The 15,222-nt window shown below is 41.4% G+C and overlaps 1 protein-coding gene across 1 annotated transcript in view; it reads left to right on the top strand.

The window, feature by feature from the left end:
* Positions 1–15,222, top strand: part of LOC104958211 (centrosomal protein of 112 kDa) — a 50,319-nt gene that overhangs the window by 5,801 nt on the left and 29,296 nt on the right. The window contains exons 3-4 of the mRNA XM_010785937.1: positions 1,683–1,865; positions 9,763–9,993. Of these exons, the coding sequence (XP_010784239.1) occupies positions 1,683–1,865; positions 9,763–9,993 (414 nt within the window). The remainder of the gene's footprint in view (positions 1–1,682; positions 1,866–9,762; positions 9,994–15,222) is intronic.

Genomic DNA, 15,222 nt, shown 5'->3' with positions numbered 1-15,222 from the left:
GTCTGACTATCCCTTTGGGACAACATATTCTGGCTGTGGATCTCATTTGTATCTATCTATTATGGAAAATGAATGCAGTGGAATTCACCGTAGACAACATCAGCATCACCAATGATAGCATTGGAAGAAGTTGCCCACATTCTGCATACAGTTTGTCAAATGGAGCGTTGTGGTGTCCTATTGTAAACTAGAATAATGGATTGCGAGGGGTATCTTTAGAGAGTGTGTGTATGTATTTTTACCATGCCATTAACTGGGCCGCTGAGATAAAATACATTTTTATCCAGCTATAATTCTTCTCATCGCCCTTTCAGAGAGCTTTTAGCAAAGCTCCCTCAAAATCTGAAGGGTAAATTCTTGGCTGCTAAAATGAAGTGTCTATTGTGGCCTTCCTCTCAGTGCTGGGGACGGAATCCGGCTTCCTGTAGATAGCCCCTCATTCATCACCTGCTCTGAATAGCATGCAATGTCCAAAGATAGGCCCGTGGATAGAACAGGCACCGGGCATAGAGGCTGTGGATCTCCGCTTCTCTGGCAGGCCAGGTAGGGTGCCGTCAAGCACAATGTGCAGGGGATTAGCTTCAAAGCAGGGAAGCAAATGGGCCCCAGGCCCCTGCTGTCCTTTCAGGGCTCCGGCTGGGACTGCACGGCGGGATGGTGTGGGGGTCACAGGTTCCCCCGCCATGGGGGAGTGGGAAGGGAACAGAGCCTGGGAAAGGCTTGGGGCGGGGAGCTCTGCTGCCAAGGCTCACCTCTCAGCAGGTGACTCCGCTCACAGTGATTCTGGGATACAGACTTACTTCAGCTGCCAGGATGATTAAGCTCTGAGAAATTGGGCTTTGTGTCCCATTAGAAGTGTTTTATTTACCTCTACTGTATTGTGTACAGCTGTTTGTAACTCAAAAACTAGCGAAGTTGGCTTCCCATTTATTGGTGCATGTAGCTCCTTGCTATTCTAGAAGCCTAAACCCATGAAAAAATGGTCTGGTAAATACTTTTTGTATCAGAATCGTATCAATTTTGAAAACATAAACTGATATTAATGGAATGAATGAATAAGAACTTAGTTCATCACACGTAAAGGCGCCATCAAAGATTAGTAGCATCTTCTCGTTTCTCTTCAAAGTTTCTGCTGTTTTCACCAACCTCCAGTTCTTTTTTTTTATTATCTGGGTTTATTTGATCATCATAGTCATCGGCTAAGCCGATTTTCACATGCTGTCAGACGCATAGCATGGGGCATCGGGTAATTACTGCAGCAGATGGCTAACCCCTACCGGCTTGCATGCATAGCCCAAACTAGCTGCTCTTTTATATGTCCGATGGCAGAATAGGGCAAGGGGGGCAGATTTGTAGAGACAGAAAGGAGTGCGGCATTGAGGGCCGGTCTGTACAATTGGCAGTGGAGGTGGGAGGGCGGGGGAGCAAGCCAGATGTAAACACATCACATCACGCCTTCCTCTGACAATGGGAGGAAGCGGAGAAACTTTCCTTGCTTTTTTACCACCTTCCCAACAATTTGGCCGAATTGGTAGGGCACGTAGGTGTTATGGGTCCAGTTATAGGTATAGGAGGAAGAAAGGATGAATGGATCGGTAGATGGACAAGTTGTCATGACGACAGGATTGCTTCTGAGTGTGTGTTGGCTGATGAAGTCTCTCTTTGCCTGCTTGTCCAATCAGATGGCTGAGCAGCGCATGCAGCACGAGCAGGAGAGAACGCGGCTACAGCAACAGCACAGCGTGGAAAAGGACAGCCTGGTCCAGGAGCGCCAGTGGGAGGTGAGCAGCCTGGAGAGGCAGGCCAGGGCAGCCCTGCAACAGCACCAACAGAACACCCAGGAGTGGAGGAAGCTCGACGCCCAGGTAGGGGGTCTCCACTGATCCACGTTTGCACACACACACATGCTGACCCATCGCTCTCCCGTGGACAACCATTTTGTATTTCGCACATTGACGGTTTCCTGGGGTTTCAAAAGCACAGCGGGTTAAGACACTTTTTTTACTTGGAGCAGGACAGATATTGATATTGGGCGTGAATGATTTTATGGATAGCTGTGTATCGGTTGGTAGTTTACGAAATAATTTAGGTATTGCTATCTGAATGTTTTTTCTTATAATTTCGGCAAAAACAACGTCGCGCGGAAAGAAAGTTTTTGGGGGAAAATTGAATAAACTAAACAAAAAAGTCATACAGTGCCGACTTCTAACGTTGTTCTAAAAAATGTTTAAGATTTTCTTTCTATCGCAGCAGGGTTTTTTGATAGAAGTGCAAATATTTGAAATCCAGACACCACAGGTAGCCAGATGAAGGAGAAGAAATCTGTTCCATTGGGCGCCAAGGTTTTATTCTGAAACCCTGGGTCCAATTTCTCTTTTATTTTCCGCTGTAAGGTTATAGACCAGCGTCAAGCGCCCTCTACTCCCTCCGAAGTGTATCTCTGCATGGCATTCTCCTCTCACCGCAGGTAGTCATCTCCCTCCGGAAAACGCTGGTTATTCTCTTATTTCAGAATTGACGGCCACAATGAATGTATGACATTTGGATCTATATTAACGGGCATGCCTATTCTGTCACCGTTTAGCCAAACCAGCAGCAGGTCTTCATCTCGTCCCCTCGTCTTCGCCTCTCTCCAGCCTGGGCTAGCTTGAAGCTCTGTGGGACGCCATTTGACAAACCTGCCCCCAACTGTGGATGTGTTTGACTCTTTAGGCTTCCTGATCAAATGGACATTGTCAGCATGGAGATAATTTTTGTTTATTGGTCATTAGCTGGATATGTGGATCCAGTTACAGTCGCACCAAATGGATGGCGAAGAAGTCGGACTTCACGTACATTTTTTTAAAGTTGTATTCATCATAACTTAGTACAGATATTTACGACAAAGGGGCATTCAAGAGATTAACACATACCACAAAAAAACAAACCAAAATTAAGTTAACTGTCCTACACTGTATTGATGTTGAAAGCCTATTTTTCTAGTAAAATGCAACCATTTCTAACAACTAAAAAGACTCTTAGGATATCAAAATATAATCTTTTTGACTCTGACATTTCTTTTTTTTTATGTTTTCATTTAAGGTTGTAATATTGAAACTAGGAGTGATGCTCCGCCTGATGTTCAAAACGGCCCCCTGTCGGTAGCTCAAATATCAAAAATATTCTTTCATACTAGGCTTCACATACACTGAGGCAATTCTTTTAAACACTGCGAGAAGCCATCTCAATCGCCATGCCAGTTATTATAATACTGGTTGCGCCACAGCATTCTGAAAATGTACTTCAAAAAGCAACAGGGAGAGGTGCTCTCTAATGTGCCCCCGTCTAATTCTTTGGGGTGAAATGTTTTTCACAGCCCCAATGCCACCAGCTAGTGTGTTATTTTTGCTTTTTGGAGATGCCGTCACAACAGGACATTTCTGCTGATAACATGCTGTCCTACTCGTGTCAAAATGACGTGTTGTTTCACGAATCCTTGGATCTCAGAAGGTGACAGAAAATAAACTTCTCCAGTGCTCATCTTATATTCTCAGTTCCCGTTTGCTTGAGCAGCATTTTGAGTAGAGATGCGTTAACGTCAGATGTTAACGCAGCAGAAATCAAGATTTTCACTCGGGCCTTGGAAAGATGAAGGATGGGATTGTGAGGTCTCTGAAAGTGTGGTGTGGATGTGAGCTGGTTTGACTTCCTGTTTGAGCACATGGATGTGCGGTTTAAATGACAACAAGCTGACATAAGTAGCAGATAAAAGGCCACTTACTCCTAAACACTTGTTTGTTTACCAAAGTTGTTTACCACCAAGGATATCTGTGCTGTCATACTGCTAGCAATGTGGCCTTTTAAACGTATAACACAGGGCGGAGAAAGTGTGGAAATGTTCATTGAATCTTCAAAAAAGAGCATTTTGTTAATGCACACAGAAAACATAGAGCACTTCCTGTAAAGCAAATTCTCTGGCTTGTTTTCTCCTTTGCTTCTGGGAAGCTCAGGACTTTTTAAAACAACACGCTCCCACCACATGGGTCGGATGGGCAGTATATTATCTTCAAGTGACATGTCAGTAACCGTCATGCCTGCTGTGGCAATTGAACCATGGCCTCATTATTTCTGCCTCCCTTCTTCTCACACTTTCTCTCAGTCTTCCTGGAATCAGGGCAAGGATAGTTGCAGCTCGGAAGTTGGGAAGTGAACAGCAAATGTCAGTCACACACTCATAGGATGAGTAATACCCACTCATCCCCTTGATGTGGTGGGACACTAATAAATAGCATTCCTGACTTGCCAATGAGTCGTGGCATCGATTTAAAAAAAACTGGGACACGTTGTCCTCCTCCCACCAGAGCACTTTATCCAAAATATTGAGCCCACCGTGAAGCAGCTGCAAATTATAAAGGCTAGTAAACACCGATGTTGTGTAAGCCAAGGAGCTTCTATTTGTCTCATGTCCACACTTTAGGTTATATTTAATTGTTCTGTTTGTGCCTTAAATGGTATAATATCCTTAATGGAAGAATCTGAATTATGCTGCTGGATTCTAGGCCTGGCGTGGGGCTGGCATCCCACCGACTCTGGGGATTAACTCATACATTCTCAGCCTCTTGGAACTCAATGTTCTCTTGAAGGAAAAAAAATGTTTGAAGCTGAAAAAAATAGAAGTATGAAAAGAAGCTCCCAGACAATTCTGCATTGTCCCGTCAGCTGATCAATGTCTCTTGAAAGATGAAGAAGCTTTGTTTTTGGGATCCATACCCACTACATCCTCTAAAAGGCTCCACTTCCTGATGTAATGGCCTTTTCTTTTCTTCCTTCTACAGACATTGTGATGAAATCATCCAGCCATGTTAAACAAATCAATGTTAAAGTAACAGGATGGGAGAGGAACACTATATCTTTTGTGTAGTCACACTGGATATGAAATGATGGCTCATACTTCTACAATTACGAAGTTTACCTTGAAACTTTTGTATTATATATATTCCCTACAAAATGATGAGTTTTTCGAGAATGTACAGATGAATTCTATTGAATGTAAAACAATTTTAGTTTTTCACTCTTGCTGTTCTTAATATATACTCCATTTTGTGTATTTTCAGTTTTTAAACATTAGTAAGAGTCGGACTTCAAAAACTAGGACAAGCATTATAAATGAATTTTAAAGCCTTGCGAACAACACAATTGTTTGTTCTATAAAAAACGTATCATTCATATTCTTCCCACCAGCTCCTCCTCCAAACTCATTTTATAGGTATTATCTTCCCAATTAATTAATGTATTTTCTAAAGGAAAACGTGCACGCCATCTGGACTTCAAACAGCATGGGAGAGAGGGAGAGTCTGGTGAGGTCTTTCTTCTGGGCCGTGATGGACTAAATAATGATGCTGTCAATTTTTCAAAGCATTTCAATCCCAACTACGTGATTAAGATGAGTCAAATGAAGAGGGGGATGACAAGCTGAGTCAAATAAGAGGGTGTCAGATGAAGGGAGGCAGCTAGACCAGTGTGCACGTTGATTGTCTCTGCGCTTGTGTACTGTCACTAACCAAATGATTGTGTCCCTGAGATCTGGTGTCGTTAAGCAGATCTTGTCTTGTTACTCAATGACTTCCTGTAGCAGATCCTACTATGACTGGCATTGTGGTTTAAGAATGATTTCATCACGTCTTACTCTTCCCATGTCCTGTTCATCTGAGGTTTTATGTTTTTCTCCTTCATTCTGAACAATTGGTCATGGGAAAGTCATCAGTGACTGCTGGTGTTCTGTGATGTGTGGAGCATGCTCTCTTTTCAAAACAGGAAGCCATTTTAGTATGTGCATACATCACATATTGTTGATTTCAGGCAGATGCATTTTTAAATGGCAGGCTGAAAAAACACATTTATTACAACATCTTACCTACATTTTGTTTTTCTTAATTAAACTATAACACGAGTGCAAATGTATTGTATGTATCTAAGTCTAAACATGAATACATTATTTGCCTGTCGAGGAGTAAACGGACTGGTGATTTTATCAGTTATAACTTTTGCGTTTTACTCTGTTGTATTGCTAAATGCTAACACAAAGCCAGTGCATTGTTTACATTTACATTAAGTATATTATGCCCCTTTTAGCACTTTGGGATCACTTTTATCATTGAAAGGTGCTTTACAAGTAAAATGTATTATTATTTAAACAAATGTTCTTTAATAGTTAATTATTTAACTATTTGTCAGAGCAATGCAGCACACAAAGTATTAGCTTTCCCGATAGCATAACGAATAGAAGCAGTGGTAAACAACTAAGCTATCCTAATAAGCCTCGATTTGGAGTTCAAGCTAAAGGTTGTGTCACCTGTCATGCTAATGCACAATATCATTTCTCACAGCAGTCATTTGCAGGAACAGAACAGATGCAACCACAGTAATGAGATTAATTCTGGGTCTACAGCATTCAGGTGTGCCTGTGAGCCAACGTGCACAATGCCAGGGCCTGCGCTGACATGCACAGATGGAATTATACATTTTATTAGCTGTGCCTCAGGTTTTTTCTGTTTATAGTTATGTCACTTTTATGTAATCCTTTTTTTAAATTACTGTTAATATATCACTTTCTTTTATAACATCCACAAATACATTCCCACATTAGTATAACAATAGCATAATTAATCTATTCAAATTCATTTGAATGATTTACCAATGTTTTCCTCTTTTTTTGTTTTTCTAAGTCGAGGCCATTCTCTTTCAAATATGTGGACACCCTGCATAATTGGTTTTATTTCTACAAGGGAGGCCCGCCCGCATATCATAGAACAGTGATAGGAGTGGCCGCTTTGTTGTTGTTGCTGTCAAAAACTAAATTATAGCGACTCTACTTTTATTACCAGCACATCCTGGCTGTTCACTCTATAAAGGATTCTGCTTGAACAAATGTAACATTAAAGTTTGCAAAGAGAGTAGCACATGGGTAATAAAGAAAAATCCCTTAAAAAACCAACTTTGTAGTTATTGTGGCAGAGCAGCTACTTCTGGTGTTTCTTTTTCTGTCTCTTTTTATATACATGTTATACATAAAGACCTACAGTCACTAATGGAGTCTTATAACTTCTCTTCAAAATGTTCTTGTCTCGATGGAAACGTATTATGTCTGTTAACCAGCCTTCTGTTGGTTCCCCAGTCTTTAGTCTTTTTAGCTGACACGATTTGACCCAATATATTTCATTTGACACTCTCCTATTGTCACCAAGAGCTGCTTCATCTCAAAGCTGCACATCTGCATGCTAACATGTGCCCTGTTGGAAGTGGCCCTGCTCACATACTTCCAAAGGAGACATGCTCTTTTGGCCTCTTATGTTTCCGAAGTGTCAATGCCTCTGTTCTGGGAAATTATACTCTTACTTTTTCAAGGATTTTTTTTTTTGGAAGGCAGATCATCCACATTTGTTAAAGAGAGAATTATACATTAAACATCCTCAAGAGTTCAGTTCTAATAGCTGCTTGCCCTTGAAGGCGCAAGTGAAGCAGTGAGACGGGTAATGTTGAGGAACAGCACTGGGACACAGAGATAGAAAGGATTGCTTGTGTTTGGTTTTTACCTCATATTCTCTCTGACTGTGTTGCATGCGATTGTATGTGTGCGGCAGCCTGACCATGTGTGGCTGTTTGTCTGTTTATGTCTGTGTGTGCGCATGTGAGTCTGTCTGTGTGTGCCAGTGTTGGAGGGAGCACAACACGGAGCCACAGCATCTGCCTGTTTTTGTGACACTCCTTTGAAGTCTCTTTGATTCTCCCCAGTGCCCGCTAAAAAAGACTTCAGACACTTTCCGTCTGATTGCCTTAGCATGGCGTTGTCCTTGGATGCCCAGGCTTTTAGCGTGGAGGGCGGGGGGGTAAGAAGCAGAGCACATAGTTTGAACCAAAGTAAGACATAAATCAAGTAAACCAAGGAGAGTAATGAGGATGTGCAATAGCTGTGCAATGTAGGTAGGGAACTGTGAAACACCCAAACTGCAGTGCTTCTTAGAACCACACTTCACTAAATTCATATTTTCTTATTGCTTGTTGTAAATTGTAGGGAATGATCATATTATACTGACAGAAGCAATATATGTGATTATGTTCAACACATTTGTGAAAGCTTTAAGTGTGAAACAATGTAAAGTGTACATTAAAGGGGACAATTATGTTAATGTTTAAGCTAAAACTTTGGCTTTTTTGCCTGAACGTTTTAACATGCTTAAATATTCAAGAACCACATAGTTATCCTCATACTCTCTTTCTGATTATACATGTAATAGTTATACATTAAAAACACTCTAGTATAGCGTTTGTCTCTTTAAGACACACTCCAAAAAAGACTACTCTGCTCTGATTGGTCGGTTTTTCCAGGTCTTCTGTATCTGTTGCTCTCTGTGTCTTTTCAGCCGGGGAATGACTGTAACAAACTGGGGCGCCACGTTCTACCTAAGTGTAGTATAATTGTGACATCACAACATTACACATTTTCTGGCGGCTACTTTAAGCTCTTTGAGCACCAGGAAAAGCGCATTATAAATGTAATGTATTATTATTATTATTATTATTAGTATTATCACTATCACTTTAAAGGCACAGTTTTTGTGCAAACCTACTTGAATAGAAGTTATGATAGTTTCACAGTGTTTTTCTAATAGCACTCAAACCTACTTTATAATACAAAAATATGCATGGTTATCTCACTTTTCAAAATAAAATACTCTTAAAAAAGGAATTATTTTAGGTTTTAGGCAATAAACCTTCATCAAACAAACTGTGAGGCAATTTTGTGAAAACAGTAAGCTTCTTTTTTCTTTTTTTTGCATATCCTAAACTCTTCAATCTATCTGAGATTGAGTGTCATTGCTTGTGTCAGACCAGTCTTATTTCTGGTGTTTCAGAGGCTGTGGGGTTTGGCTTATTAGCATTCCTGCTATATAATGTTGATGGTCACTGGCAGCACTATTAAAGAGCTCTTCTGGTTGAAGTCAAGGCTGAGCAGTTCAAAAAGAGAGAGGTTACACCATCACAGCAGCCCCTGCTAGAGTAGTCAAAAAGAGAAACATTTCAGCATGTTTGTGAAACTCAAACTCTCTGCAGCATCCTTTTAATCATTCCTATCAATACAGAGCATTTCTTAACATCTGCCTGTTGTAGCATCTCTCATTGTGGTATCTGTGTTTATTTGTTTTTATATTATCACCCTACACGACACATCATTTACTCTTTTTTTTCTCCTTGTTTCTCCCATATTCATGAGGGAAATGGAGAACCTCATGTGTCAGGGACAGAAATAAATACCATGTCCTGATGAATGGTTACCATCACTTATCGTAGTCGACTGTACATTTCTTTTCTTTTTTGTGACCAACTTTTTATTGTTTTCTTGTTGCCCTCACAGACGGACTTATATACACAAATACAAATGATATAGACAATAAGAGAAAAAGAAAAAGTTAAAATAAAGGGAATCCCTTTCCCACGCCACCCTGTCCCTCCCCCTTCCCACCCATCTTGCCATTTCGCAGAAATCTTACTGATGTTTGTTAGAAATCGCCTGAGTTCATCTATCTATTATATGATTTATATTATTATATTATTTATATTATAGCCTAACCATTTATACACATCACATACATTCATAAAAAAAAAATCAGAAAATGTCATCTGAATTGAAATTGACTCCTAATCATCTACAAATGCACCAAGGTGTGCATATATGTACAATCTTAATTTACACGACTGTACATTTCTGTTTCCAATTCCTCGCAGACGATTTCAGATTTGGAATCTCAGTTGTCGAGTCTAAGTGAGGATCTCCATGGAGCCAATGAGAAGCACAAGCAACAGTTGGCTGAGATGGCGTTACTCCGGGAGGAAGAAAAACAAAGAGAATTCCTGGACAGAGAGGCATCGTTGGACCGGCTCCGCTCGGACATGGAGCGCATCCGCAGCGACCTTGAGGAAAGCCACCAGCAGGAGAAGGACGCGGCTCAAGAGAAGGTGGGTGAAGGGTTCATGAAACACATCACATCACTTCCCTCTGTGGATAAATGCATTTCAAACAAAGGTTTCATAACATGTGAAACGTTCTTCCGTTCACAAGCAGTTTCTCACAAAACAGAGTGGATGGCGCTCGTGTTTGAAATAGCCTCGAACCAGTAATTAGGTAGAAAACACTGGGCAGAAGAAGAAAAGCTGTGTTTATTCCTGCATACAGCTGTGGTTGCCTTTCAGCCTGTGGGAAGTCAGCTGCTATTACCACTAGAAGTGGTGTTGTTGTATGTTTTAGCAATGTCCTTGTGCAGGCAATAAATCATTTGTATTTTTTCTTTGTATCTCAAAGTGTTTCTCTGTATGTCTGCCTCTTTGTATATCTCTTTCTCCAATAGATGTTTGTCAGAGGATATTGGAAAAATGTTGTCTCTATCAAGCTATTATTTCAAATCAGTGCAGACAGTGAGAACAGATTGTGTGTGAGTGTATGCTTGACGTGGACTTGTTGTATAGTGCTTTTATTCGAAGCCTTTTATAACTCTTGATCACCCATTCTCCCACACAACGTTATCAGCAAGCTACCAAACAAGGCACGTTCAGTGTTTCACCAGACCATGTGTACAGTAGGAGCGGGGGATCGAACCGATACAACCCACTCTACCTGCTTAGCTTTGACCGCCCCCAGAGAAAGAAGGCTTGCTCGGGTTCGCAACGACCGCCGGTTCAGTTTTACAGATCAGTACATCTTAATGTTTGCACATCCAAGATGGGGTTAAACTTTTGTACATGTGACCTCTAAGATTTACCCACAGACTCAAAGAGCCTAGTGTTATTGAGAAATGTCCTTGTAAACACCAGAAAAAAACATGTCAAATTACTATTAAAGGTTTTTACTCCGTCATAGATAGAGTCTAAACCGAGTGTTGCGTCAGATAGTTATGCATCCCTAATGTTGTTATGGAACTTTGCCTTACCCTCTTACCATCATGGGATATACACTTTTTCATCGTTCGGGGATTTAAGGGACAGTCACAAAGTGAAAACCACAGACATTGCCCAGCTTTACGTTTTGCTATCTTTGAGAACCAGGAAGTGCTTCAATTAGAACTTCTGAGGTTTCCTGTCCCTTTCTTTCTCTCTTTCTGTCTTTGATTGCTTCCCTGGCCACTACAGAAACTGGACCCCCGTCTTTGAAATCACCCATAATCTTGTGCTGGTCTAGCAGGAAGCTGACCTAAGGTGGTGTTGATCAGAACCTAATCCCTCTGCAGGTCCCATCAAAGAGAGCATTTTTCATTAGACACCAGCCCGCCCCAGCTGCGCAGCATTAGCCCCGGAATGCAGGGACCTCCAAAGCACCCAGCCGGCCATTTTGGCTCCATATGGCACACAGAACCTGGGGTACTGAAGGGAGAGGGATCCGAGGAGAAGAGTGTGCTTATTACAGGGTAATCCTCGTTTGAAGAAAATGACGCTATTTCCTATCAGTCCCTTTAATTCATTTTGGGATACGAGAAGGCTGTTTTGCAACTGAAAGATGATTTATCTTTTTTGGCTCACTTTAATTCCTCTTCCATGGGAAAAATGACCCACAGTTGTCGAGGAATCTGGAGTGGATTCAAAGCAGTGATGCTATATGTTGAACTGAGACTGATAACACTATAAGAAATGTGCTAGTTTCACTTTTCATGAAAGAGATTAATGATTTCTCAGTCCCTTCTTGTCAGCTCAAAGTACATTTCTTCTAACAAAAAAAATCACAAAAAGGTCGAAACAGCTTTGCTTTTTTTTCTTATCTGTGTCCAAGTTAGACTTGGGATTGGGGAAAAGTTTCACTTCTTCTTTGCGCCCTGTTTTTTTTCACGTGGGATTGAAGTCAGCCAGCTTTCAGATCCATATTGACTCGTTCGCCCTGTTTTGTGAGCTGAAATGTCTCATTCTTTTGATGCACACAGAAATGCTGTCCTCTGCAGTCCAACATACTCTTGGAAGCAGAGGCCAGCTTTTTTTTTTTTTTTTAACACATCTCCCGGATCCTGGAAAAAAGGCCAGAGAAATCCATTAAATCCATGAATGGATTCCCATCAAAGACGCATGCGTTTATGGGAGAGACAGAGAAGGAGAGAGGGATACAGGGGGATGTTTTGGGAGTAGACTGTCGAAGCTGTTGGAATGAAATAATGAGAAACAGAAAATCAGAGGAGATCAGACGTTAAGATTTGAGCTGCACCAAAAAGAAAAGAGCTGAGAAGGAAAAGTGATGGAGGTGGGCTGAGTAGAAGGTGTGGGGGGGGTTAGTCTGCTTGCTATTGAAGTGTGTGTGTGTGTGTGTGTGTGTGTGTGTGTGTGTGTGTGTGTGTGTGTGTGTGTGTGTGTGTGTGTGTGTGTGTGTCGCGCACACACACAAACCCAGACCTCCCAATCTCCGTTCTCCACTGAGGGGCCTGTGAAGCTGCCTCTGTGCCTGATAAAGATGCCTCATCTCTGGGCTACAGTGAGCACCAATCCGGCCTCCCTCACACCACACATGATCCAGTGGTGGAAAGTAACTAAGCATATTTCCCCAAGCACTGTACTAACAGAAGTATATTCTTCGGTGCTTTACTTGAGTAAAAAAGTCACGTCTGTTTAGTCTGGGTTACATTTCAGATGCCTATGAGTTATTAAAAAGGTCCACCAATACATATACATATATGTATATATTAACCTCAACTTGTCAGATGATTTTATGTCAATAACATGTAAAAAAAACTACATTTTGCGGCTATTATTTATACTTCTTTTTGTAATGTTTACATTGGTGTAGTGCGACCTTTACTCCAGTTAAGGCTCTGAATACTTATTCCACAACTGCCATGATACCTACCACATAAAACATAGGTTATCTTTTGCAGTAAGTGTGTATAATTAGCTTTAAGTATGGTAAGTGGATGAAAGGTCTTTCTGTTTGACCTCTTCACCTCACTCAGCTGTATAATACTCACTCCCTGCTTGTCAAACCTAGAGATCTGAGATACTGTAAGACAAAAGATCAGATAGGGAATGAATAACGTCTGGAACCTTGCATTCATATTCTCTCTTAGTCTGGAGAGCATGGCTTTTTGATCTGCCGTGAGGAGATTACATGTGCAAATGCTGCCTGATATGTTTGTGTGGACCCAGGTGTTTGTGCATAATTGAGTGTGTCATAAAGAGAGCGCAAACTTATATATATTTGGTGTTGGCACATGCACTCCAGACTTTTTGTATATTTTTAAGAACCCTCTTTCTGGTGGCTTTTAATTGCTTCTGTAAATGTCACCATGCACTTGCAAAAAAAAAGGAAAGCACGTGTGTATTTGTAGTACTTTCAGGTGCATGTGTGTACATGCCTACTTTCACTTCAGATCAAAGGGCGAGGGCATTTCATCAAACACTAACCAAGTGTGACAAAACCACCTGGAGGCAAACATCAGCCAATGAGGAAGCAGCTTTTTGGCATGCAGTGGCCAATTCCTGCTCCGTGTGTCACAGCACCCAATGTCCCTCTGGCCCTGTCCCATGTGTGTCCCTTCACTGGAAAGTCTCTTCTTAGACACACACACACACACACACACACACACACACACACACACACACACACACACACACACACACACACACACACACACACACACACACACACAAACAGGTTGATTAGGAAGCTGGAGTGTGAGGGTCTGTGTCTTGAAGTTGCTTTTGTTTGTCCCACAGGGCAATTCTTTAAATGTTATTCTTCTAGAAGTTCCAACTTGTTGGTTCACAGTGTATGAGCAGGCATAGTAGTCAGGAAGTTTTTTTTGTGTATACTCACTTATAAAATGACACAGTTGTAAAGGGATTTTAGATGGCTTGTCTGAGTAGATGCTGATGCTCTTTTGGAGCATTGGCTACAAACAACATCTAACACAAACAAATGTACATGGTTTTGTTTGTTTATGACTTCTTATGGACTAGATACTGATGGTCGCTTAGATAAGAAAACACTTGTTTGTGATCAGTCACACAGCTGGAAACTGTGAATCCAGGGGAAGTTTATAACCTTAGGCTTCAAAGCCTCATTTAAGTTGTTAGGAAAAGGAAATCCATTTGTGTTTGTTTGTAGTGCTGTGCAGAAAGCTGACCGGGCGTTCTTTTCATGTGGCCGGACACGCATCTGTTTTCACACTACGTCCCATGTGTGGACACAACCTTGTCCATCCTTACATGTGGTTTCCACTGATTGGATCGTAATGTGTTTTGATGTGTTCTGGTTGCTTTCACATCCATATTTAGAGCTGTGTGCATTTGTGAATGGACCACCCAAAATGTTTTTAGTGCAAAACCTGCACACTGATCATGGTCCCAGTCTTTGTTGTTTCCAGGCTTCCTTTTTTCTGTGGATCAATATGTGTGGATCACTGCTACCTCTTGTTGATTTGACCTGTGTGCTTTTGAAATCAGTTTACATTGACACAGGGAGACCACAAGCAAAGATGAAACAATGTTGTGAATTAGTTTTTTAACCTGTATATCCTCTAAAACCACAGAGAATACATTATTATTGTACACTTAACATTTTGTTTAGCATCTAAACCGCTAAAATTACACTAGCTTTGATTTTCAGCTCCTGTGTGTGTGTGTGTACCGTTCTCTCTCTCAGCCAGAAGATGGTGGTACGAGGTTGTTGTTGTTGTTATTGTTGTTGTCGTAGCCACGTCTTGTTCTTCTCTCTTGCCCACTGTCACTGCTGACTTATTAGGTTGGTCCTCTGCCATTTGGAGATATACCAAATCACATTATTCAGTTGGTCATGGATTAGAAGAGGAGGAGAGAAACATAGGCTGAGGGATGATCAAAGAAGGCCCGAATCCACCTCACACTAACACTCTAAATGGGAGACACAAAGAGATTGGGGGGGGGGGGGCAAAGCATAGGATCAGATTTTTAGGCGAGAGACTCAGACATTTGAGTGTAAGGCTTTCAGATTATTGGATCAATGTGACTGCTATTGGTTTATGTTTACATCATAGCTTGCTTCACAAAAACACATTCAAGCGTTTGTGTGTGAACATATGTTGTGTGTTTGTGAACATGTACGCATGCGCAGATCTGTCTGAGCTCCTCGTTTCCTCAGTGCGCCGCACCATCGGGCCCCGCGGCGGAGAGAGAGAGAGTGAGTGAGTGAGTCACCCAGCAGATGAAAGAGTCAAAGTAAAGGCTCTGCCGTCCCAAAAA

This window comes from Notothenia coriiceps, unplaced genomic scaffold (assembly GCF_000735185.1).
Source record: "Notothenia coriiceps isolate Sejong01 unplaced genomic scaffold, NC01 NC01_scaffold00028442, whole genome shotgun sequence".
Classification (NCBI taxonomy): Eukaryota; Metazoa; Chordata; class Actinopteri; order Perciformes; family Nototheniidae; genus Notothenia; species Notothenia coriiceps.
This window is presented reverse-complemented; position numbering and strand designations above follow the sequence as displayed.